At 40.5% G+C, this 25,241-nt stretch overlaps 1 protein-coding gene across 1 annotated transcript in view; it reads right to left on the reverse strand.

Moving 5' to 3' along the window:
- Positions 1–20,800, reverse strand: part of LOC127432042 (D(3) dopamine receptor-like) — a 32,699-nt gene extending 11,899 nt beyond the window's left edge. Inside the window, exons 1-6 of the mRNA XM_051682811.1 lie at positions 20,593–20,800; positions 13,163–13,285; positions 13,005–13,063; positions 10,072–12,770; positions 7,169–7,469; positions 1,622–1,734 (exon numbers count right to left, since the gene is read on the reverse strand). Coding sequence (XP_051538771.1) covers positions 1,622–1,734; positions 7,169–7,456 — 401 coding nt within the window. The 5' untranslated portion in view covers positions 7,457–7,469; positions 10,072–12,770; positions 13,005–13,063; positions 13,163–13,285; positions 20,593–20,800. The remainder of the gene's footprint in view (positions 1–1,621; positions 1,735–7,168; positions 7,470–10,071; positions 12,771–13,004; positions 13,064–13,162; positions 13,286–20,592) is intronic.
- Between the last annotated feature and the right edge of the window lie 4,441 nt (positions 20,801–25,241).

The raw sequence follows: 25,241 nt of genomic DNA on the forward strand, positions 1-25,241 counted from the left end.
ACCAGTCTGAGAGGCTTAATCAACCTAAAAATGTTTGTTTCTCTCCCCCGGCTGAATACATCTATTTCCTGGCCTCTGTCTCATTTTCTACTGAATACTTTTGGCTGAGCTTTGGCTGAGCTTCCATTTCCATACTTTTGGCTGAGCTTTGGCTGAGCTTCCATTTCCTTCTACAGTATATGATCTCGCTACTTGCACTGACCCACCTCCCACTAATTAAAATTCTACTTATATGTTTTCACACTCATGCTATGCGACCAAAATTAAAACAACAGCCACTCACTGCTCTATGTATAAAGGTGTTAATGATACACCTGTCACTGTGGGATTTGCTGATAACATTATAATGAAAAATATCCTATGATAAAAAAAATTATCATATGGTAGAAACATTCTACAATGCACACATGTAAACCCACACTAGGTTTACATGTAAACCCACACCGTTTTGGTTCTACAGATACAGTGAGTGTCTTTTGTTTGGAGTTCCGTTGTTTAAAATCCACAACATCTTGGGGGTCCACCAATTATTGTTTGATCCAAACTCACTTTTGTGAAAAAATGAAAATATGCATTAAACAAAAATATATTATTAAGTTAACACCAACCAAAGCTAAAGGTAAGAAGCTAAAGTTCAGTTTTGCCTTTCCCACATTAAAATGTATTACATAAAATTAATGTAAACTCAAGTATGACTGTGCATATCATAAATGATTATTTTCATGACTTTCTAATGTAAGCATCATAACAAAGTGTATGAATACATTCATTTAGTACTATATGCATGTTATTATACGCCAGGCTTCAAATCCAAAGAGAAAATTTTATATATAGTGAGCACTTTATTAGGTACACCTGTACATCTACATATTCATGCGATTATCTAATCGTGTGGCAGCAGTGCAATGCATAAAATCATGCAGACACGGGTCAGGAGCTTCAGTTAATTTTCACATCAACCATCAGAATGGGGACAAAATGTGATCTCAGTGATTTGTTGGTGCCAGATGGGCTGGTTTGTGTATTTCTGTAACTGCTGATCTCTTGGGATTGTCTCTAGAGTTTACTCAGAATAGTGCCAAAAAAAAAAAAAAAAACATCCAGTGAGCGGCAGTTCAGCGGACAGAAATGCCTTGCTGATGAGATAAGCCAACAGAGAATGGCCAGACTGGTTTGAGCTGACAGAAAGTCTCCAGTAACTCAGATAACCACTCTGTACAATTGTAGAGAGCAGAATAGCATCTCAGAATCCACAACACATCAAAACTTGAGGCGGATGGACTACAACAGCAGAAAACCACGTCAGGAACTTTATTAGGACCATAGTTTCCTAATAAAGTGCTCAATGAGTGTATGAGATTCTTTAAATCCACCAAGGGGTCCTTGGCCTGAAAAAGGTTGAAGACCCTTGTATAAAGGAATACAATGTCTGTCACTAAGCAAATTAATTACGCAAGATCTATTTTAGTACACTTAAACAAAGGCCCATTAAAAGTGAAAGATGGAACATATTGTACATCTTACTTGAAACAATTTTTTAGTTTTTGTGAAAAGCAACCTAAAGTTCCCATATAGAGTCCTTGGAGGCTTATACCAGTATGTACATGCACAAATTCCCTACCTGTCAATGCTGATGGCACACAGGTTGAGTATGCTTGCGGTACACATCATCACATCCAAGGTCACAAACACATTGCAGTACAAGCGACTGAAGAGCCAAGCTCCACCAACTACCTGCACAGGTAAAACAGGGTCATGTTTAGGTATTTTTAGCAGCACAGTAAATAAATTGGCACGTTTTTCTGTTCAACCACAGCTGGGACCAAAAAAAGCTGATTGAAAGGAAATAAATGAAATTCCACAGTGCCTCAGCGGGTTTATTCATACTCTGTCTTTCTTTGTATGCTCCATTCTCCGAAGCAGATTATAGCGTGAAGTTGCTTTGCAAACTGGCTGCTCATATGTTCTCTTATCTAAACTTTACACCCCGAGCAGTCCATGCCTCCATGAATGGGCCCTCCTCCGGCTTAATTTCATGAGCCCCATTACAGTTTAATTTGAACGCGAGGGAAACAAAGATTAACTATTTAATTAAATCACCATTCCAACGCTCCCCAGCGTTTCAATCTGGCTCTCCCACACAGGTGATTCCTGTCAGCCTTATTACCTCGCCGCGCAGCTCGTTTGGGACATGATCCATTCAACAATTCTGTTTGTAAACTTCTAGCATGAATATCGCGATCATTCTCCCTTCAAAGTGCCCTTTGGAGCGCGATTTATCCCATTCGGAAAACAGGGGCAATCATGCAACAGCGACCTCTTTCCAATCGACCAATATTTAAATTACAACTTCTTTTCAAACCAACGCAGACATTTTAGTGCGAGCTCGCTGCCGTGCAGCACTCGCTCTGACCATTCCACAACACACTGCAGTTATACACAGCCTCTGTCCGAACAGACACGAGTCGAATTAGCCTCCGCAAGAGGCGATCACGCGCCGCGTTCCAACATATTCATGATCGTTCCGCAAACTCAACTCGCCTCCTATCAGCATTCGAGCTCGCCTCGCCGTGCAGCCCCTATAACATGAAGCAAGCGCTGCTACAAACTTCCACGCATCTCTACTATAACATGACTTTCCCTCCTCCCGTTAGAACAAACGCTTCACGCAGGTAAAAATTTTATTTTACAGACAGTCTTCTCTACTTTTACCCGAATCACTGGATTACAAACTTTATTTACAATCTTGACCATACAACCTAATTGGTGCATAATCTTCAATAATCTGTAAAAATTTTACGCTCTGCCCAAATTTAAGTAAGGGGTTTAAATCGACGCCATATGACTCAGCTTGGTACCTTGCTTTATACTCCAATATTTCAGCATTTCTGTAGAATTTATTACAAGTCATCAATTTAAACTAATCATTTTATTCACCACACTACTGTAAACTGTGCTCTTATAGTATTTATTAAATCCAGTTCGCAGGCACAAACTCTTACGACTTCATATGTCCTCATCAAACGAGACGAGTCACTCTGTGTCAATAATACAGAGTTATGAACTGACTCGCATTACATTGGAAAACAATCGACAAACCTCCAAACCATGCTTAAGTTAACAAACCTCAAACTACGGTATTCATCTGGTCACTCGGTTTCAGGTGCCTTCCAATTTCATGACAAACCAACTCTAAATAACGTTGTTCCTATGCACACACAAGCAAGTTTCCTGACATTGATTCACACGTTCCCGACATTTAATCTAGCAAACAATTATGTTCAGGCATCCGCAGACGCTACATTTACCATGTTACCATGTTTTCCATCGGCTCAACACATCCCTAAGCAGCATTAACGTGCTGTCCAGGTGCAGCAACTGCGGCATCTTTTGGGCTGCGCGATCAAACCTCCCACTACACTGCAAACAGTGCAAATACGTTGTTCAAGCACTGCAACTGTGGCATCTTTAGGGCCATACGACAAATTCACACTACATGGCAAACGGCACAAATGTGCTGTCCAAGCGCCGCAACCGTTCATGCGCCACAACCGCGGCACATCTTTCAGACCATGTGTCTCGGCCTCCATGGCTCCGTAACCCACATTATCCCACTCATACCAAACAAACCATCACCCACCTAGCAACTGACAACAATCGGGCTGTTTCAGGTCTTCCTTAAACAGTTCACCATAATCCTGCATCTCTGCATCAATCAATTTCATTCGAAAATAGCCTACCGTACGCCCTCATTTGCTCAAACCATTTGTGCAGCAGAGTGAGTTCTTGCTTATTCGCAGTGTAAACTTTTCACATGAAATCATGGGGTCTTCCTGTTAAACGCTGCGTGAGTCTGCGCTCGAGGATTCATCCCATTCATTCTACCATCGTATGCCGTGCGGTCTCATGCCTGTGGATCCAGCTGCTTGCAGCTTCAAGCGACCTCAGTAAATTTAGCATAAAAGTTCTCACACAAATTGTATGCTCTCTCATTGAATGCTGTGCGGTCCTGTGCCTGAGGATTCAGCCCATTCATATCACAAATGCCCATGCAAGCACGTATCCTGACATTGCCTCATATGTTCCAGATGCCTTTGTTTTTCTACGCAAACCTAATCTCTCTACCAACATCCATCCCTCTACCCGTTCCTATCCATGGGCCACTGGAGCGGATTCCCACGTGAAGCTGCCTCCGCTGGAGAACCCTGCTCCAGACCCATTCCCCTCTTCACTTCCCTTCTACCATTTTAACCTCTCCTACTCTGAAACCATTCCCTGTGTGAGGCTGCCTCTGCAAGCGATCATCCCAAATCCCTCCTTAGCTAACCATAATTAAAGCAGAACACATTCCAAGCTCAAAAAACCATATTGCTGACTCTCGTTTGTTTTTTTCAGAGATCCAGAGCCTTGGCCCTAGAAGTGAACCCAACACCAACCCCAGTTCTTTCAGCCTTCCTACTCCCATCAGCCCTTCCACTACTGACATTACAGAGGATCCCAAACCAAAACCCCTCTAGATCCCCTCTTTGTCAATGACAAAAATCAAGCACTGGTTCAAAAACACCTCAAATCCATCCTGCTCAATTCCGGCATCTCAGATAAACTATACTCGAGCCATTCCTTTCGCATCTGTGCCACAACCACAGCAGCCCACAAAGGCCTGCCCGAACACCAAATAGGATTACTGGGCTGCTGGTCATCCGACGCATATCTCGGCTACATCCGCAGTAACCGTCTCCATATCAGGAAAGCACATCAAGCCCTAATTAGCTTAATGCAAACGTTCACATTCGGGGTCAGGGGGATGCTTGCTTCATCCTTGACTTTCCAATAGGCCGGCCACACTGTTCGGATGCAGCCAGGGTCCACCCCGGCCAGTCCGGAAGCCCCCTGTCCCACAACGCAGGACGGGCCAGCACTTAAGCACTCAAGGGCTCTCCCATTCGAATCGCAGTGGGGGTTCTCCCACTCTAATGCAGTGCGAGCTAACTCGCATTTATTTGTATCGTGGGCTCCGCCTTTCGAAGTGCAGCAAGGACTCCCCCATTCAAATGTTGTGAGGGCCCCCTCCACTGTCAGGAGGATAGGCTGAGGTTGTTCCGGGTACCTAAGATTCACTTCTACACTCGGGATGATCTGCCCTTGCGACTCGGATTCACGCCTCCGCTCGGGCGGGTCAGACACCTCCAGCACAATCCATAAAGTGCTCTCCCGTTCAAACCGCAGCGAGGGTTCTCCCGTTCCGAACGCTGAGTGAGCTATTCACATTTATTTGAGAGCTCATTTCCATGTGGCCGCAACCACCACTGTCTCTTCATTGCTTCCACCTATTTTCATTATCCATCTCTACCTATTCTACACCTCCCAGTTTCCTATCCCCCGAGCAGACCCTAGTGCGAAGCTGCCTTTTTTTTTTTTTTACTACTATTATTTTTTTGGATTTTTCTCCCCAATTTGGCATGCCCAATTCCTAATGCGCTCTAGGTCTTTGGGGGTAGCATAGTGACTCGCCTCAATCCGGGTGGCGGAGGACGAAGCTCAGTTGCCTCCGCGTCTGAAACAGTCAATCCACGCATCTTATCACATGGCTTGTTGAGCGCATTACTGCGGAGACCTAGCGCATGTGGAGGCTTCACGCTATTCTCCGCGGCATCCACGCACAACTTACCATGCACCCCACCGAGAGCGAGAACCATATTATAGTGACCACGAGGAGGTTAACCCCACGTGACTCTACCCACCTTAGCAACCGGGCCAACTGGTTGCTTATGAAGCCTGACTGGAGTCAGTCAGCACTCCCTGGATACAAACTTGCGACTCCAGGTGTGGTAGTCAGCGTCTTAACTTGCTGAGCTACCCAGGCCACCCTCTTCTCATTCTATTACACTTTGGCACCTCTGCCCACCTCTCACAGGGCTCAGCAAGTGCCTCCACCTCCCTCAAATTCATTTCATCATTTCACGCTCTGTTTGGGGGGTACAAGAGGCACTGTAAAATACTTTGTCTCGTCTCAAATACAAGGCTCCATAGTCAACAGCTCACTGTCCCGTTTTCTGGCATCTTTTGGAGGGGTATTGTGCTCAGATGAAGCCTCGAGCCCTTCGCCCAGGACAGCGAGCCACAAATGTTTTACACTATCCTCCAAGCAGGATTACATTAACTTGTGAACTACTGAACAATGAACCAACTTAAAACCAGGACAGGAACATTAGATCAGCCTCCAGTTTGATAACAACGCTTTACTGGTTTTTCATTGATGGAAAAATTTTACCCTTTAAAGCTGAAGTGTGTCATTTCTGGGCCACTAGCATCACCAAAATGAATTGAAATATTATGATGGTTTTTAAACATGTTTTCTCGAATACCTTAACCTGATTATTTGAAAAGCAGCTATTGATTTATTTAGGTCTTGTTTCTTTTGTCAGTGTCAAGTAATCATCTTGATGGATGGAAATGATTTCTTTAATGGTTTACAGCACAGTGGATAACAGAAAAACTTCTTGGGTTCCCTTGAGAAATTGTTCACTCGTGACTTCAAACAATAAAACGAGAACAAGAATCATAGTGTTCTTTGTATCAAAATGTTAACTAATTTAGTTACATGTTGACATATTATTAGTAAAAAGAATTTAATTTAGTTCAATCAGATTTTTTGCCTAATTAATTTCAGCTGCAGCATAAATATTTATAGCATGTTAAATTCAGAATACATAATGTGCCTTAATGTCTTTCTGGGTTTTTTATACACTACAATTTTTTTGACCGTTTTCAATGTTTTGTCATCCAAACGAGCAACTGCAAGTTTGACAACACATGAAGTGCAACCCATTGAACAAACTGTACTTCTATCCCTCACAGCATTAATTTCATTTGAGGCTAGTTAAATACGAAGTCTACCGTGACTAAGGTACACCCAACACCATTGGGTTGTCTTTTGAGTAGGCAAAGAATTCATACTTTGTTACCTTCAAGTTACAGTGTAATTACTGGGTAATACTTGTAAACACTATGTACTTCTATCTATCAATGGCACTTTTCTATTCTCATTTGGAGATGCTTGTAAATGTAATGACACATTGTTACTGTTATTGCTATTTTAGTTAAAAGTAATATCATATATGTTATATGGACACTGTACTGTAAAATTAACTTTTCTTTGTGTACTCACTTCTAAATAGACAGCCCAGGGCATGACCAGGGAGGCAACCAAGAGATCAGCTACTGCCAGGCTGACCACTAGGTAGTTTGTGGTGGTCTGGAGAGCCCTCTCTCGAAGTACAGCTATACACACTAGAACGTTCCCAAAGACAATAGCCAAAATAAGTAGGGAATACAACATGGCATAGTAATTTCTCTTCCCTTCTTCTATGCCTGGTGCCAGGCTTGAGTTTTCTCCAAGGGTGAGAGAATGGTCTGAGTCATTCCAGAGCCATTCAGTGCTGCTTAACAATGCCATGAGTGTTGAAGATCTGGGGAAAGAGAACAGTTGTTGATTGAGGAAGCAAAAACACAAAAATCAGGGACACCACAATTCGTGATTACACAAATTGTAAGTTCTCTTATGCATCCATAATTATGTCCCTGAATTTTATTGTCTGCAGAAAGACTTCAAAGCATGAGAAATCACAAGCCACAAGGTGATTTTATATGCCACTGGTACAGTACAGCTTTTAAATAAGCACTAATTGATAGCAGCAACAGGAAGAAAAATATAAGGTATACAAAAATATATTTTTATGTATGTAAGAGAGAGTATTTTTAAGGATTCCTATTTTCCCCCCAGAATTACAGACATGTTTTTTAGGATATGAAGGCACAATTGGTGTTCCATGCATTCTTTTTACCATGGCGTTCTGTGTTTGGCACTTCAATGCATCAAAACCTTTTCTGGTGTACACCTGAATTGTCCTTTAACAAAATTTGCATTCCAATAAAAAAACTAAAACAAAGGACAATTATGCAGAACATTGATTTAAGTGAAAAAAGGTGCCAGTCCTGTACAAACATACTGTATATCTTAAAGTTATATGTCAGATGGTATGCAAGAATAAGATAAGTAGGGGAGACTGGGGTTGTTTGGCACACTTTTCAATCTTTGTTGGATATCTCTGGGGGAATAAACAGGGATAGTTTACCCAAAAGTGAAAATTCTCTCATCATTTACTCACCCCCATCACAGATGTGTATGACTTTCTTCTGCTGAACACAAATGAAGATTTTTAGAAAAATATTTCAACTCTATTGGTCCTCACAATGCAAGTGAAGGGTGACCAGAATACACAAGGTCCAAAAAGCATATAAAGGCAGCATCAAAGTAATCCATACGACTCCAGTGGTTAAATACATGTCTTCAGAAGTAATATAATAGGTTTGGGTGAGAAACAGATCAATATTTAAGTCCTTTTTTTTTTTTTACTATGAATCTCCACCTTTAACCAGCCCCAACCAGTAAGTGGCTGAATGTGACAGTGAAAGTGTAGATTTACAGTAAAAAAGGACTTAAATATTGATCTGTTTCTCACCCACACTTATCATATCGCTTCTGAAGATATGGACTTAACCACTGGAGTTGTGTGGATTACTATTTTGCTGCCTTTATGTGCTTTTTGGACCAACAGAGCTGAAATATTCTACTAAAAATCTTTGTTTGTGTTCAGCAGAAGAAAGAAAGTAATATCTGGAATGGCCTGAGGGTGAGTAAATGATGAGAGAATTTTCATATTATAGGTTCAAATGAAAGCTTTTGTTCTTATAAGTAAAAAACAAACACATTCAATGGCACTCAAATATTTGTTGACTTTAGTTAAATGATTAAAGTTATGTTGTGCTATATTGGGGTTGGTTGGCACAGTGCTAAAATGCAAGAGTTTTTAAGAAAGAAGCAACACAGAAAAACAAACAATAGTTTATTTCAAACCAGGACAACCGAGCTCAAGACGTTTGTCTTATTTCATTAATATGAGTAATTATTATGTAATTAATATGACAAAATTAATATGATAAGAAAAGATGATTCATTTATGGTTTGGCATTAATATGATTTTAAAATAAATCTAAATTATAGCAACCACAGTAATATTGGCTTGGCTTGAACTGTGTATATGTGTAATGATAATAACAATTATTATTATTATTAATTATTGTATGTTTTATATATATATATATATATGTGTGTGTGTGTGTGTGTATGAAGAGATATTATTTTTTTTTAAATAGTGTGTATGAAAGTAATGAAGGTTATCTTTTTTTTTATATATACCTAATGTTCTAGCTAACCCAAAAACCAATGTGCCAGCCAACCCCTCTCATGCTCTTTTCGTAAACAATGTCAACCATAGCTTATCACAGGCTTACATATCATATATAAAAATATAACTGATACCCATCACTGTTAACTAAAATTAGTATATTAATATATTTTATAAAAATATTTTTCTGTGTTATTTCTACATTTATAGCAGAGAGGTTTTGACAGATAAAATTAAAAGTTGCCTACCCCTTAACATATTTTAACATTCAAATGCTCTGACTGAATCAATCAGTGTAGATCAAGAAGGTGAACATTTAGATATGACTCTTTTGTGAAATTATTACCACCAACCCCTGTGTGCCTATCAACCCCTGCAGCCAACCAACCCTGATCTCCTTTAATTGTCATGTCACAGAAATGCCTTATAGCCCAGCTACAATTCAGTTACATTTCACAATACATTTATATTTTTTAATCCAAAAATACGACTTGATGTGAAAATATATATGATATTTTATATTATAAGATGTCCTTGATATGGATGGTGACTTGTGTTCCAAAATGCATCGAACATGAATAAAAATAATAATAATAAAATAAATAAAAAAAATTTGTTTCCTCAATGCTGATACTAAGGTCACACTCATCGAAGGGTGAAAAAAAAAAAAACATGCTGGTGGTAGTCTTCACAAATGCCCTCTGAAAGTGCCAGTGTAAAAGCATGCGTTTAACGAGACTGACCTGGATAACATCAAGTCATATCTATCATGTCTGTGCTGGGGCATTCCAGTAGTACATTACACAATTTACAGTATGTCTACCTGTTAAGCTTCTCCAGCGAAGAACCGAAACAGAACAACTTCTGAATGCAATTTCTCCAAAATCAAATTTGTTTGTCCATTCGTTCTTTGAGCGATACATTGACGCCGAGCATGGGACTCCATCCTTCACGCGCACAGCGTACGTGAAACTTATTAACGCACAACCCCAGAAATACTTCCACACACTGTTTTTGTGAACTGAATGCCTCGTTGCAGCCAATCCACAACTCGTTTCGCGCAGAGCTTGACTCGCCCGAGACAGCTTCACTTGATCTCCAGAAGGTCTTACGCACAAAGCATCTCTGCTCTTCTTAGTTCTAATAGCTGGTGTCAGATCATGTTTGAAGGTAAATTATAATCTATATGTTACTGGATACTGGCAGGTGAAAGGACACAATTAAAAAAGCTAAATCCAAATCATGTTATAGCTCTCAATGTATTCACGTTCCACTGACGGTTTTGAAGGATGCCTTCACTGTTTACACTCGCAATGTGCTCATTAATAACCGTTTTGAAAATATCTTTTTACAACAGACCCACACTGAGTCGTGACCTGATAATAGCACGTTAAAACGAATATATAAGTATGGCATAAGATGCACAACTCATATTGGCACCCCGGGAATGTTTAGGTCCCTTGTGGCAAAGAAAGAAATTAGTTTGGGACTTTTTATTTTACAAACTAGCTCAGTGGTGTGAGCCACTATTATAGCTGGGGTGAAAGTGACATGATCACATTTATCATAGTCATTTCTCATAATTCAAGGAAGAAAAAGGCCCAGGCTGAGACTAAACAGATTGTGCTAAATTCAATTCCTTGAGAGCTATTGCTTACATCTGATGTTACGAATTACCAATAACTCTCATTCCTGAAAAACTATACACTCCATAAATTAATGACATTCAAATAATTATCTCCCAGATGGATTGGGGAAGGTCTGTTGATTTGATTGCAGTCCAATGAAAAATGTGCCAGCCTTCATCTGTGTTGAGTATCAGTCTGACAGCTACCAAGGAGCAGCCGACCACATCCAAACAGCAGTTTAATGGGGGGGGGGCTCTATAGCACCCCCTTGAAAATAGGCATGTAAGGGGGGCTCTTTAGTATCCCCATTTTCACCCACAGTCACCAAAATTGGAAAATATATAGTTTCTAATAAAGCCGAACAACTTTCATACTCACATTCATTAGCTCCACCCAACAGGCCATTTTGGATTTTCTGAAAATCGCAGGCTCTGAACTTTTAAATCCTCCTCCTAGGGGATTCATGTTTGGCACCAAGTTTTTGCAACATCATGCAAAACATTGCAGATGTAGATGCAAAGCAATACATTTATGGCAAAAAATGGACAACAGGAAGTGCCTTATATCTTCTGTGTGCATTGTGTGATTTTGATAAAAATTCAGCTGTATGTTTGGTAATGAGGGTTGATCACATTGATGCGGCTATTATGGGTTACGGTCATAGCGCCACCAACTGGCAGCAGGAAGTATGGCACTTTAAACAGACTTTGAAATAGCCCCTTGTGTTAACATGAATTGCTTAAAAATTCCTTAGAATAATGTCCAGACGCTGCTGATTTAAAATTTGATAGGAATATTTGATATCTTAAATGCTGTTGCCATGGCAATGCATTAATTATTATTATTCATTTCTTCTTATATTTGGGTGCTTTTGAGGCACTTGGCATACTTAAAATTTCATGAAATTTTGCACACACATCAGAGTCGTTGGCCATTTGTTCTGGGCAAAAGTTCACGCATATGGGGGGGGGGGCTCTGTAGTGCCTCCTTTAAAATGGGTGTGTAAGACGGCCTCTGTAGCACCCCCATTTTCACCTAGAGTCACCAAAACTGGTGATTTCATAATTATAGTCTTTAGGTCCACCCAACAGGAAGTTGGCCATTTTGTATTTTTTGAATATGAACATTTAAATACTCCTCCTAGGTGATTCATGAGACTGTCATGACATTTAGACAACATTATGCCAAGACATTGAAGATGTTAAATTGCAAATAGATTTTGATATATCGGACAGTGTTGCCATGTCAAGGCATTAAATTAATGGCGAAAAATGGGAAACAGGAAGTGTCTCATAGCTTCTGTGTGCAATGTGTGATTTAGATCAAAATTGAGATGTATGTTTAGTCTTGGGGGCTAATCACATGGATTTGACTATTTTGGGTCACGGTCATAGCGCCACCACCTGGCAGCAGGAAGTGTGGCTCTTACAACAGACTTTAAAATAGATCTCTTACCCAAATTGCTGCAAAATAGTTTAGAATAATGTCAAATTCCAAATGCATGTGTCCACCTTGCATTGTTTTCCGAAAGCCACCGGGTGGAAACGGACCCATGGTGCTTGGGCCCATCATCGCTGCTTGCAGCTACATTTTTTGTTGTTTTTAGAACCTGACTTCTGCACAAGTCATTCTAAATTATATTATTAATGATTTAAACTCACTGAGTCATTTCAGATCTTTGTAAATATCAAAATGAAAAATGAAAACACTATCAGTAATCTTTCCTTTAGTCCATATTAATAGATTAATACTCCATATTAATATTGACAATAAAGTGACATGAAATTGATATGATGTCAAATCTGCAATTAGGAAATAAAGCTGAACTGCTTGATGCTGTTACTTCTTCTCATGATCTTCCCAATCAATGTATCCACCTGCATAATGCCGTGCCCTGAAAAAATAAAATAAAGATAAGTCGTGGCTCTAACAACAAGGAATATTTCATTCATCCACAAATAATGTATTCTGGGTGCATACTAAGATCAGTATAACATGAATCACTTTTGTGTTCAGTTGCCTACTTAATGAATCCAAGACGATGAGCAATTTCAAGAGCAGACAAACTCCTTTTCCCACTTCGGCAATGGAAAACTATGTTATCATCATCCTTTTTCGGGGGCTTCACCTTAAACTGCATTTCAAACTTCTGTGGTGGTAGCTTCAGTGACTCCTCAAGCTGTCCCACTAAAAGAATCAAAAAGAACTGAAAGCGAGTGTGTACACTGAAAAAAAAAAAACACTAATCTATTTTGAATGACACTGTCACTGTGTTCAGTAACTCACATGGAATGTTGGTGGAATCAGGAATACGGCCGGCCTGGAATTCATCTGGATTCCGGACATCAAACAGCTGTACGCTGTGATTGGCCAACATAGCTTTGAGCTGTTCGTACGTCACAACTGACACTGTGAAAGTGAAAAAGTTAAGTATAATACTAAGACCAAGGCAAAATGATAACATTACAACATCATAATTTACATTCTAGTAATGCTAATTAATATAATTTTCATCATACCAGTTTAAATCATTAAAAAAAGGTATTTTTTTTAGTTTAAAAGTGTATTAAACACATAAAAAACAAAAGACTGTACAAATAGTTGCTAAAATAGCTTAGTTTGGCAAATGAGATAGAAAAGTGTACTCAAACAATCAATGTGCTGTAATCAGCTAGTGTTTTAGTTGTTACAATTGACTACACTTTAAATCATAAGGCAGTCTGTTTATTAATGGAACCTTAAATTATAAATTTAATACACTGGTATTACTGCGTTTTATATATACATAAATACTGCAGACGAGTAATAATATTCTTTGACCCAATAAATAAAATAAACAAATAAATACATACTTTGCGGTACGTTATCCATCACTGATTATCAGGAAGAGATAATTCATTGGAATTTGGACTTTTGTTTTCCAAACGAAGTCCAATTGTTATTATAAAATAACTTTACCTGACAACGAAGACTCTAAAATACGAACTCAGATGAAGTTATATCCTACAAAAATCAAAAGCAATCCAATCTGTCAATATCTGATTAAATTTTGAGAGGACAGAATCAAAGACAAGGTTGCCAACTTTGGATACAAGGCTTAAGTGAGATTTTGATATCATCGCCAGGGCCACATTAATGAACAGGCAAATCGTCGTTCAAGCCCAGGGGCTCTGTGCCCGTGGCACATTAATGTGTCACTGGACATGTAGATTGGACTCAAGATGGCGCCGAGTATGGCTGCTGCGTTGCGAGCTCCGAAACAATATTGTTGTTTTTTGTTTGTTTACAATTGTTTGTAAATTGTTTTTTGTCTTGGATGTTGTCTGCCTTATTGTCTACGACAGACAAACACTTTTGGACATTGGTTCTGCAATTACACACCATAAACCGGACTTCAAATTCCTCAATGCTGACCCGCTGTTTACAAACACGCAAGCGGAGCCCTTTGTCAGGGCTACCCGGCCACAAAAACGCATAAGGAAAAGGGGAAACAGAGCCGGCATTCTCATCAGAGTAAGACGTTGTGCAAATCGACCCCCGCTACCCAGTATTCTACTGGCAAATGTTCAGTCTCTGGACAACAAGCTCTGCGAGCTGAGAGCGCGGATCTCTTTCCAACGAGAGACGAGGGACTGCTGCATTATCTGCCTTACAGAAACTTGGATGTCTGCGGAGATTCCAGACTCAGCCATCGAACCCGTGGGGTTCTCTGTGCACCAAGCGGAGAGAGCGAAAGACCTCTCAGGTAAAAGCAGAGGTGGTGGTGTATGTTTTATGATCAACAAATCCTGGTGTGATCAGAGGAACGTACGTTCTATCAAGTCTTTCTGCTCTCCTGATCTGGAATTTCTCATGCTTCTGTGTCGATCATTCTGGCTACCGAGAGAATTCACAGCGGTCATTATCACAGCTGTGTACATCCCCCCCACAAGCTGACACAGACCGCGCACCCTGAAGTCCCGGTCATTGTGACCAGGGACTTTAACAAAGCCAATTTTAAATAAATTGCACCAAAATACCACCAACACATCAGTTTTGACACACGAGGGAACCGGGTTTTGGACCATTGCTACTCTTCTTTCCGGGATGGCTACAAATCCCTCCCCCACCCACCATTTGGCAAATCGGACCCCTCTTCCATTCTGCTTCTGCCCGCTTACAGGCAGAAACTGAAACAGCAAGCACCCACCCTCAGAACGATCCAGTGTTGGTCAGACCAATCAGACTCTATGCTACAAGACTGTTTTGATCACATGGACTGGGAGATGTTCCGGTCCACCTCTGATGACGACATCGAGGTTTACGCTGATAGCGTAACGTGTTTCATCAGAAAGTGCGTAGAGGATGTTGTTCCGTCCAAAACAATACGCATCTACCCGAACCAGAAACCTTGGATTAATAGTGATGTTCGCGCGGCACTTAATGCGCGGACCTCCGCTTTTAATTCCGGGAACGCGGAGGAGCATAAACAAGCCAGTTATGCCCTCCGAAAAACTATCAGAGCAGCAAAATGCCAGTACAGGAACAAGATTGAAGGACAGTTTAACACCACCAACTCTAGAAGCATGTGGCAGGGAATTAATATCATCACGGTCTTTAAAGGGAATAAAAACTCCGCCATGAACACTGCTGCCTCTCTCCCGGATGAGCTAAATACTTTTTATGCATGGTTCGAGGGAAATAACACAGCCCTCGCAGAGAGAGCTCTCGTGGCTGAACCTACAGTGGCTAGTTCACTCTCCGTCTCTGTAGCGGATGTAACCTGATCCTTCCGACGGGTGAATATATGCGTAAAGCCGCGGGTCCAGACGGCATTCCGGGCCGCATCATCAGAGCGTGCGCGAACCAACTGGCCGGTGTTTTTACGGACATTTTCAACCTTTCCCTCTCTTTGTCTGTAGTCCCCACATGCTTTAAAACGTCCACCATTGTGCCTGTACCAAAGCAATCCAAAATCACTTGCTTAAATGACTGGTGTCCTATTGCTCTGACCCCCATCATCAGCAAATGCTTTGAGAGACTAATCAGAGATTACATCTGCTCTGTGCTGCCTCTCTTTCTAGACCCATTGCAGTTTGCTTACCGCAACAACCACTCCACTGATGATGCCATTGCATCTACAATACACACTGCTCTCTCCCACCAGGAAAAAAGGAATACTTATGTGAGAATGCTGTTTGTAGACTACAGCTCAGCATTCAACACCATAGTGCCCTCCAAGCTTGATGAGAAACTCCAGGCTCTGGGCTTAAACAGCTCGCTGTGCAGCTGGATTCTGGACTTCCTGTCAAGCAGACGCCAGGTGGTTAGAATGGGCAGTAACATCCCCTCATCACTGACCCTCAACACTGGAGCCCCGCAGGGCTGTGTTCTCAGCCCACTCCTGTATTCCCTGTACACACATGACTGTGTGGCAACACATAGCTCCAATGCCATCATTAAGTTTGCTGATGACACGACGGTGGTAGGTCTGATCACTGACAATGATGAAACAGCCTATAGAGAGGATGTGCACACTCTGACACACTGGTGTCAGGAGCACAACCTCTCCCTCAACGTCAGTAAGACAAAGGAGCTTGTGGTGGACTTCAGGAGAAGAGAAAGAGAACACAGCCCCATCACCATCAATGGAGCACCAGTGGAGAGAGTCAGCAGCTTCAAGTTCCTGGGTGTCCACATCACTGAGGAACTCACATGGTCCATCCACACTGAGGCCATTGTGAAGAAGGCTCATCAGCGCCTCTTCTTCCTGAGACGGCTGAGGAAGTTTGGAATGAACCGCCACATCCTCACACGGTTCTACACCAGCACTGCATCTCCACCTGGTACGGCAATAGCACCGCCCACAACCGCAAAGCCCTGCAAAGGGTGGTGCGAACTGCCAGACACATCATCAGAGGAGAGCTTCCCTCCCTCCAGGACATATACACCAGGCGGTGTGTGAAAAAAGCTCGGAGGATCATCAGAGACTCCAGCCACCCGAGCCATGGGCTGCTCTCACTGCTACCATCAGGCAGGCAGTATCGCAGCATCAGGACCCGCACCAGCCTACTTCATGACAGCTTCTTCCCCCAAGCAATCAGACTTTTGAACTCTTGATCTCTCACGATCAATATATCAGCACTGCACTTTATTAATCTTATTATCTCACACTGGACTGTCATAAATTATATTCTCTTAACAACACACTGGCAACTGACTATCAACCGACAGCCTGAATGTCAATACAGTACAATGCAACCTACTGTACATTTTATTTATACTATATATACTATTTTTATTGTACAATGTGTATTCTATATTGTGTGTATTGTATAATGTACATTGTATGTTATTATTTGTATATTGTGTTGTGTGTAATTATGTGTATATTAGATTTTAAATTGTGTTGTGTAAATTTGATGTTTATTGTAGATTGGTATATGTCTCATCACTGTCATGACTGCTATGTTGCTCGGAACTGCACCCAAGAATTTCACACACTATTGCACTTGTGTATATGGTTGTGTGACAATAAAAGTGATTTGATTTGATTTTATTTGATTTAGTGCATGAACTTGATACTAGTAGGCCTTCTATCTTTAAAGGTGCTATTTGTAAGACTGACAACAAGTGTTTGAAATGGATACTGCAGTCCAAATTCAAAATATTGGAGAGTTGTCTGCCCGCCCCAGACTCGAAGCTCATGCGGGTTGCCAGAATGTTGACATGCAAATTAGCCAACTCAACATCCATTTTAAAGGATTTCTGGGCTTTAAGCTGTCTCCATCTTCCAAAGGCATCTCCAATATTTATCCTTGTTTTACTATACCTCTGGTCATGCTGGTTTTTTGATGGATGGTGAGGCTTTTTAGGTCAGGTGGAATCTGTTATCTCTGATCCAGTTCGTTTGCTGGCTTCCATCGCTGCAGAACGCAGTGTTGTTTGCCTGCAAACTTGTTCAATTCTGGTAACCTAGTGGTGTCGAAATACTATTGGTGAGTGGGCAGTGGGCAGGATCACACAGGCCAAAACATAAATAGAAATTCCGCCTGGAATGGAAAGTTCAAAGTAGAATATACTCGCTGTAGCATTGTTATCAGAGAAGCCAGTATTTCAATTTAGCATGTTTCCTAATTCTCTATCTCTAATGACATATTATGGTAATTTTATGATTTAGTACAGTAAAAATGTTACATATAGCACCTTTAAAGGTGCAATATGTAAAAATGTTCATGTAATATTAGCCTTTTTTTTTTGCCAGTGTGTGAATGGCTTGCAACACAACTTGAAATGAGCCCATCCCGGACTTCCTAGATTGCCTATTAAAGCCTGTAGACTGATTTTCATGCAAAGGGAGCGGGTCGGTTTTGCCAGGAAAATCCAAAGGATGTGACATTTATGCGCGCTCCTGAGAGCCTTGCCTCAGATAGTAATGGCTTCTCTTCCGCTATTCAACATCGACAACAAACTGCAATCCAGCAAACAGCCAGCTCCCAGCACAACACCGACTCCAACACAAACTCAGATTAAGCCAAAAAAACAAAAAAATATTTATCTACTGAATGCCGTCTGGCTAAGCGGGAACGTGATCGTGGTCGAGCGAAAACTAGAGTGAACATAGGCAGGGCATTTGATTCCTGGAGGGACCTTGAATTGGCGTTCTTCTTATTGGACAGGTAAGCTTACATAACTGCAAAGCATGTGAAATAGAGTGCCATAAGGATTGATCTGTGTAATTTTAGCTAAACTACAATAACACATGAAATGAATGTTAGACAGTGTTCAAGATAATGCAAAAAGACCCATTCATTAGTGTAACGTAACTTGGTTATACAGAAAATATATACATTCTATTATTATAAAACAATAGCGCATCGATATATTAAAATGACAGTTGTGATGGAATCACATCAATACTGAATTGTGTCAACATATTTATAATGTACAGTCTATTTTATAAACAGCTACTGTCATCATCCAACAAATTTAGCTAACAGCTATTGATAAAGCCGGCTAGCTAGCTAACGCCGATATAGGCTATCGTATAAATGCAGTCAATGTATCATGCAAAGAAAAGTGCAGTCAAACTACAGTCTCGCATAGTCAGACCTTTATCCACACTTTGTTTTAGCCCTGTTCCAGCACTGGAGAGTCAAATATAATATGCAGTCTCAAAGTTTGTAGTAAAACAATCATAACTGTGTAATTTTAATAATGCTACCTCATCTGTCAGCATGATGCCGGTGAATCATGTTGTCTCTTTGTACGTTACGTCATTGTTTTGGCCGATGCTTGCGTCCCTATGGAGTGTGTGCACCAGCGTGAGCATGAGCAACAGGTAGCTGGCTGCAGTTCACTTAACGACCACAGGTGTCATTAATAACAAAGGTTTCTGAATTTTACATACTGCACCTTTAAGTTCTAACACCACAACAAGACCTAATCCAACCCTACAAGGCAAATATTTATATTTTTATTTTTTTGAATTTACCTACCATTCGCAATTTCAAAACACTATGGCATAACAAGGGTTTTTCCTGGGTCCAAAAATGGTCTTCAGTGGTGGCTGAGGTACCAAGCTCACCCACAAGCTCAAAGTTGGTTGGTTACATAATTGCAATTCATTACTATTTAACAGAATTACTAAACTGCATTTAATGTTTACATTGGAAATCAGGAACTTTTTTAAATTTACCATATTTTTTTGCTTCAAAATGCTATGGGAAATCAAACTAAATTAATTTAAATAAGACATTATTTTTATAGGGCTAGTTATAATATTCTGATGGTCCTATACCTTTTATTGCTTCCAATAAAAATGTTTGTGTCCTTTCGAAATATTGTTTTCCTTTCATCAGGCTCTATATAATTTATAGTAAGCCATATCTTGAAATATCTGAAGACAAACAGGGCCAGTTTGTTAGAACAGGAGGAAAACGTTTTCTATAATTTGTCCAAAATTCATTGAGGTCCATATTTTAAACCCCTTCATTCTACAATTTGTACTTGCCCTTATGAATGTTTAGCCTGTTACAGTTCTTCCACTGTTTAGAAGAACTATAACTGGCATTGGTAGCCTAATAATAGGGCCGTAACTTCAATGGATGGCTCCTCATCATGACTTTAGTTGGGTCAGTGTAGCTTGTCTTTCTAAAAAAAATAAACTAGTTCTTGTTATGGAAAAAATTAATAGCCTAAACACATGGTAAAGTACTTAAAATAAAATAATATAAAAATGAAGTTACACGGATTCCTCCTAATAGATTTAATATGAAACTATAACTTTTCTATCACTGTGTTACTACAAAATAAACAGGACACATTTAGGGTGATGATGTGCATTTTAAAAAGCCTTATTGATGTTGATGCATGGTGTTGTCTCCTCTTTAGTCTTTACATTATCAGTGCTGTATATAATGTCGGGGTTGTTTAGGCATTTGTGAGGTTTTACTTCTTCCCCAGCGATTTAAATTAGATGATTCGCTGTAGAATTCATATTAAGTGCATTCGTTTTGTGGTGTCCGCGCGCTGAGATATCGAATGCGTGTTGAGTCGCACGCTGATTTGCGCTGCGGTGAAAAATTACGTTTTCTTGTTATTTGGCGTGAGTTTTACTTAGGTAGAGTGAGAGCGTGAGACAGATCCTGAAAGCGTGAGTCTTAAGCCAAATGCGTGAGAGTTGGCAACCCTGCAAAGACATTGACTGAACCTGCCATTTGTACTTGCAGCTCTACCTGGATCATGTTGTCCGTCACTGCGATTGACGGTGGAAGTCTTCAGTCCACATGAGGTTCTACCATGGTGAACCGGTCTGATGACTGCAAACAGACACAAACGCCGTAGAACCTGATATGATATCATCTCTAACCGTTGTGCAGTGACAGTCATGCACTGTGACAGTGGAAATGAAAAGTAGATCTTTTGTGACCCACAGTGTTTACAGTGTCTAGGTGAGTAGACTATTCGGTGCCCTCTGGCGACCAGGATGGTGTCTGGAGGATTGTATAATATGGAGAATATAGTGTATAATATGTTCATTATATCGGAATGGAATTACAGAATACATGCTGTAAAATTTAATTTGTAACGTACGTATACTGTCAGATTACTCGATTACATCTTCAGCACTGGTATTTTTTTATTTTTTAACTTATTTTGACTATAAACAATCTTCCAGTACATTAAGACAAAACACACGTTAAAAAGTGTTGCTTCTAAAACAAGATATAGCAAATTGATCTTGTTTATATATTTTTTAGATATTTGTACAGAAAAACAATACAAAAATTCTCATTAAGAATAAGATTTTTGCCCTAATATCAAATGTCTTACTAGAGAGGAAAAAAAAATATGATCTAACATGGATTTTCTTGATTAAAAAAAAAAATATGATCATGCCTGGTAAAAGGTGCATGTAAAATGGATAGAAATAGCATTTTAGCTTAGAATAAAGCTTAATGTTCACATGACAATTTACGCGAGGTTTATTTTTATTTCTGCTGCTTCAAACTTACTTCAAACTTACTTCTCTGTTTGCTCTTATGAATGTAACACATCTTAAGTGTTTCTGCGCTGTTTGGATTGCATCATTTATATGGATAAAGGTTTTCCAACTGAAAGGACTAAATATTAAATGGAAAAAATGACAATGAAATGCAAAGTAATCTCTTCAGTAATCAAAATACTTTTTGAATGTAACTGTATTCTGATTACCAACTATTTAAATTGTAACTGTAGTGGATGACAGGTACTAATATTTTGTATTTTTAAAACGTAATCCCATTACAATCTGTTACTCCCCAACCCTGTTTATAAGTATGTATGTATATATACGCACCAATCAGCCACAACATTAAAACGACCTGCCTAATATTGTGTAGGTCCCCCTCGTGCCTCCAAAACAGTGCCAACCCGCATCTCAGAATAGCATTCTGAGATACTATTCTTCTCACCACAATTGTACAGAGCGGTTATCTGAGTTACCATAGACTTTGTCAGTTCGAACCAGTCTGGCCATTCTCTGTTGACCTCTCTCATCAACAAGGTATTTCCATCCACAGAACTGCCGCTCACTGGATGTTTTTTGTTTTTGGCACCATTCGGAGTAAATTCTAGAGACTGTTGTGCGTAGAAATCCAGGAGATCAGCAGTTACAGAAATACTCAAACCACCCAAGTCCAGTCTGACCCCTGCCCAGTGCTGCCCAAGTCCAGTCAGACCACTGTCCTGCGGCCGCCCTTGTCCGGTCTGACCCCAGTCCAGCAACCACTCCTTTCCTGAAGCCACCTCCCAGGCTGCCAGACCCCGCCTCTTTTCTGAGGCCTCCTCCCAGGCTGCCGGACCCCGCCTCTTTCCTGAGGACTCCTCCCTGGCTGCCAGACCCCACCCCTTTCCTGAAACCTCCTCACTGGTTTCACTCCCTTCCTTCCCTTTCTTTTGCTTTTTCTGTTCTGTGTTAGTGCCTGTTCTGTTTGTCTTTTCTGTTGGTTGATGTTCCCCTTTTGGGACGCCAGGTGGCGTCCCTTTGAGGGCGGGAAGTGTCATGATCCTGTCACTTTGTTAGTCATGTTTATTGTGGTGACAGGATCCTGACGATCATGTTCTGTGTCTGTGTTGAGCACATGGCTCAGTGTTATTCTCCAGGCCATGTGCTCTATCTGTCTTTGTTTTTGTCTGGCCGTGCGCTCTTCGGTCTGTTTTGTGTTTCATGTTTGGAGCATGGTGTCTGGATCCTGACCCTCCTGTCTGGTTCGGTTTCGGTTCTGGTGTTGGGATCTGGACACTCATGCTCCATGTCTTGTCTGTCTTCCCACCCTCCCTCCCTCCCTGACCTGTCCCTCTTGTGTTGGCGTATCCATTGTGGATGCCAGGAGGTGTCCATCAGGGGAGGGGTACTGTCACAGTCGGGCTTGACTGTGCCTCCCCTGACTGTCTGTCTCATCTGAGTGTCATGTCTGTGTGTGCTATGTCTGTGTGTTGGTGTTTTCCCTCATGTGTTTCAGGTGTTGCCGGTGGGTGATTTGCATATCCATGGGAACGCTGAGTGCTCAGCTCATCGATGATCTGCGTTTCTGTCACGGGATGCAGAGATTGGCAGAGGCTCAGAACCCAAGCGCAGAGTTGAAAACAGGAAATTTATTTATACACAAAAATAAAGGCAAAATCCAACATAAACTCCCACAAGGGGGAAAAGGGTAATCCAGGCTAGGGCAGAGGAAACGGGGAATAGGACCGACCGGACCGAAACAGGAACCAGGGAATGTACATAAATACGAACAAACTGGAACCGACCAACAGACAAGACCGACTGGAACATACAAGATGAACTGGCACTGGACAGCACACACAAGGAGACTAAAATAGGGAGACAAATCAACAGGTTAACAAACAGGGCAGGTGAAACAGATAAACTAATAATGGGCACACAAGGAGGTGGGGTATGACACTAGACAGAGAGACACGCAGCGATACAGAAACAAAACAAAGCCACATGCTCTCACCTGACAACAAAACACTCGAATGGCATGAGCACACATCTCCAAGACAATAAGGCAATATACGCTCAAACCAACTGACAGAACAGACGAGAAAATGCATAGCAATGCCAAACAAAGCGATGCCACGCATTCCCACACTAAACAAAGCCTGAGCGTACATCGTGAGGCGAACGCCACACGATGCACGCAACAGGCGACAAAACGAGACAGGACACCTATGCAAGAGTTCGGCCACACACACACCCGACACCTCCTGACTGAAGTGACCGAACTTCAGCACAACGTGAAAACAACTCGCGACCCGGGTGTGCAGCGCAAAGTGAGCGTAACGCGCATCCGTGGTCGCGAGAGACAGAACAGATTATTGACGCGAGTGCATCCCGCCAAGGTGACAAGCGCAATGCACTCACGGCAATACAAGACAAGACATGGAACATGAGTGTCCGGATCCCGACACCGAAACCGGAACAGACAGGGAAGTCAGGATCCAGACACCATGCTCCAGACATGAGACACGAGACCGACACAAAGATAGACCTGGGACGATGATGCCATGGTCCTGTCACACAAAAACCCAGAATGACGGAGTGACAGGACCGTGACAGATTCCAAGGGAATGCTGATTGTATAGCTCATCAGCGGACTGACGGCACCTGTCCCTCGTTATTTACCTCCTTATTTTAACCCCACTCATGTTTCTTGTCTTTGCTGAATTATTTTGTTTGTCTGCATGTGTCGCCGGTCTGTTCCCTCTTTCTAAGTGGCCTGCTACAAGATAGTTCGTTCGGTTTTAGTATTATTACTAGTTCTGTTTTTGGTTTCCCTTTTCTCCATCGAGAGAGTTTTTGTTTGTATTTTTGCCTTTATTAAACATAGGTTTTTTTTTTTTCATCTCTGAATTTGGGTCCTTCATCACTGATACTTTTGTGACAAATATATATATATATTTGTCATAGACAAATAAGGTTGTCCGAGGTGATAAAAATTATAAATATTTTAAAAATCTGTTTTTTTTTTAATACAAGTAATCTTTGAGGTCATATTGTTTTTACAAATTGTTTGACAAACATTTATAGCATTTTGTACAAAAAATCATTTAATGACTAAAATGTAGCAAAAAAGCAAACAAACAAAAAAACAAATATATATATATATATATATATATATATATATATATATATATATATATATATATATATATATTATCAATGTTGGGGAGTAATGGAATACATGTAATGGGAATATGTATTTAATATAAAATATTCCACTACAGTTACAATTTAAATAATTGGTATTTAGAATACAGTTACATTCAAAAAGTATTTTGATTACTGAAGAGATTACTTTGCATTTTATTGTCATTTGTTTCATTTAATATTTAGTCCTTTCAGATGGAAAAATGTATACATATAAATGATGCGATCCAAAGTGCATTTGAACAGCGGTGAAACACTTTCTTATGATGTGTTACATTCATACAAGCAGACAGAGAAGTAAGTTTGAAGTAAGTTTGGAGCAGAAGAAACAGAAATAAACCTTGTGTAAATTGTCAGCTTTACGCTAAGCTAAAATGCTGTTTCTAGCCATTTTACATGGACGTTACCAGGCACGATCATATTTTTTTGTCAAGAAAATTCACGTGGGATCATAATTTCTTTTTTTCTAGTAAGATCTTTGATATTAGGACAAAAATCTTATTCTTGATAATAATTTTTATATTGTTTTCCTGTAAAAATATCTAAAAATCATTAAAACAAGATCAATTTGATTGATCTTGTTTTAGAAACAACACTGCATAAGATATTTAGGTTTTTCAGAGAATGTATTTTTAACATGTGTATTTTGTCTTACTGTACTGGCAGAGTTTTTATAGTCAAAACAAGTGA

The sequence above is a fragment of the Myxocyprinus asiaticus genome, chromosome 41 (genome assembly GCF_019703515.2).
Source record: "Myxocyprinus asiaticus isolate MX2 ecotype Aquarium Trade chromosome 41, UBuf_Myxa_2, whole genome shotgun sequence".
Taxonomy (NCBI): domain Eukaryota; kingdom Metazoa; phylum Chordata; class Actinopteri; order Cypriniformes; family Catostomidae; genus Myxocyprinus; species Myxocyprinus asiaticus.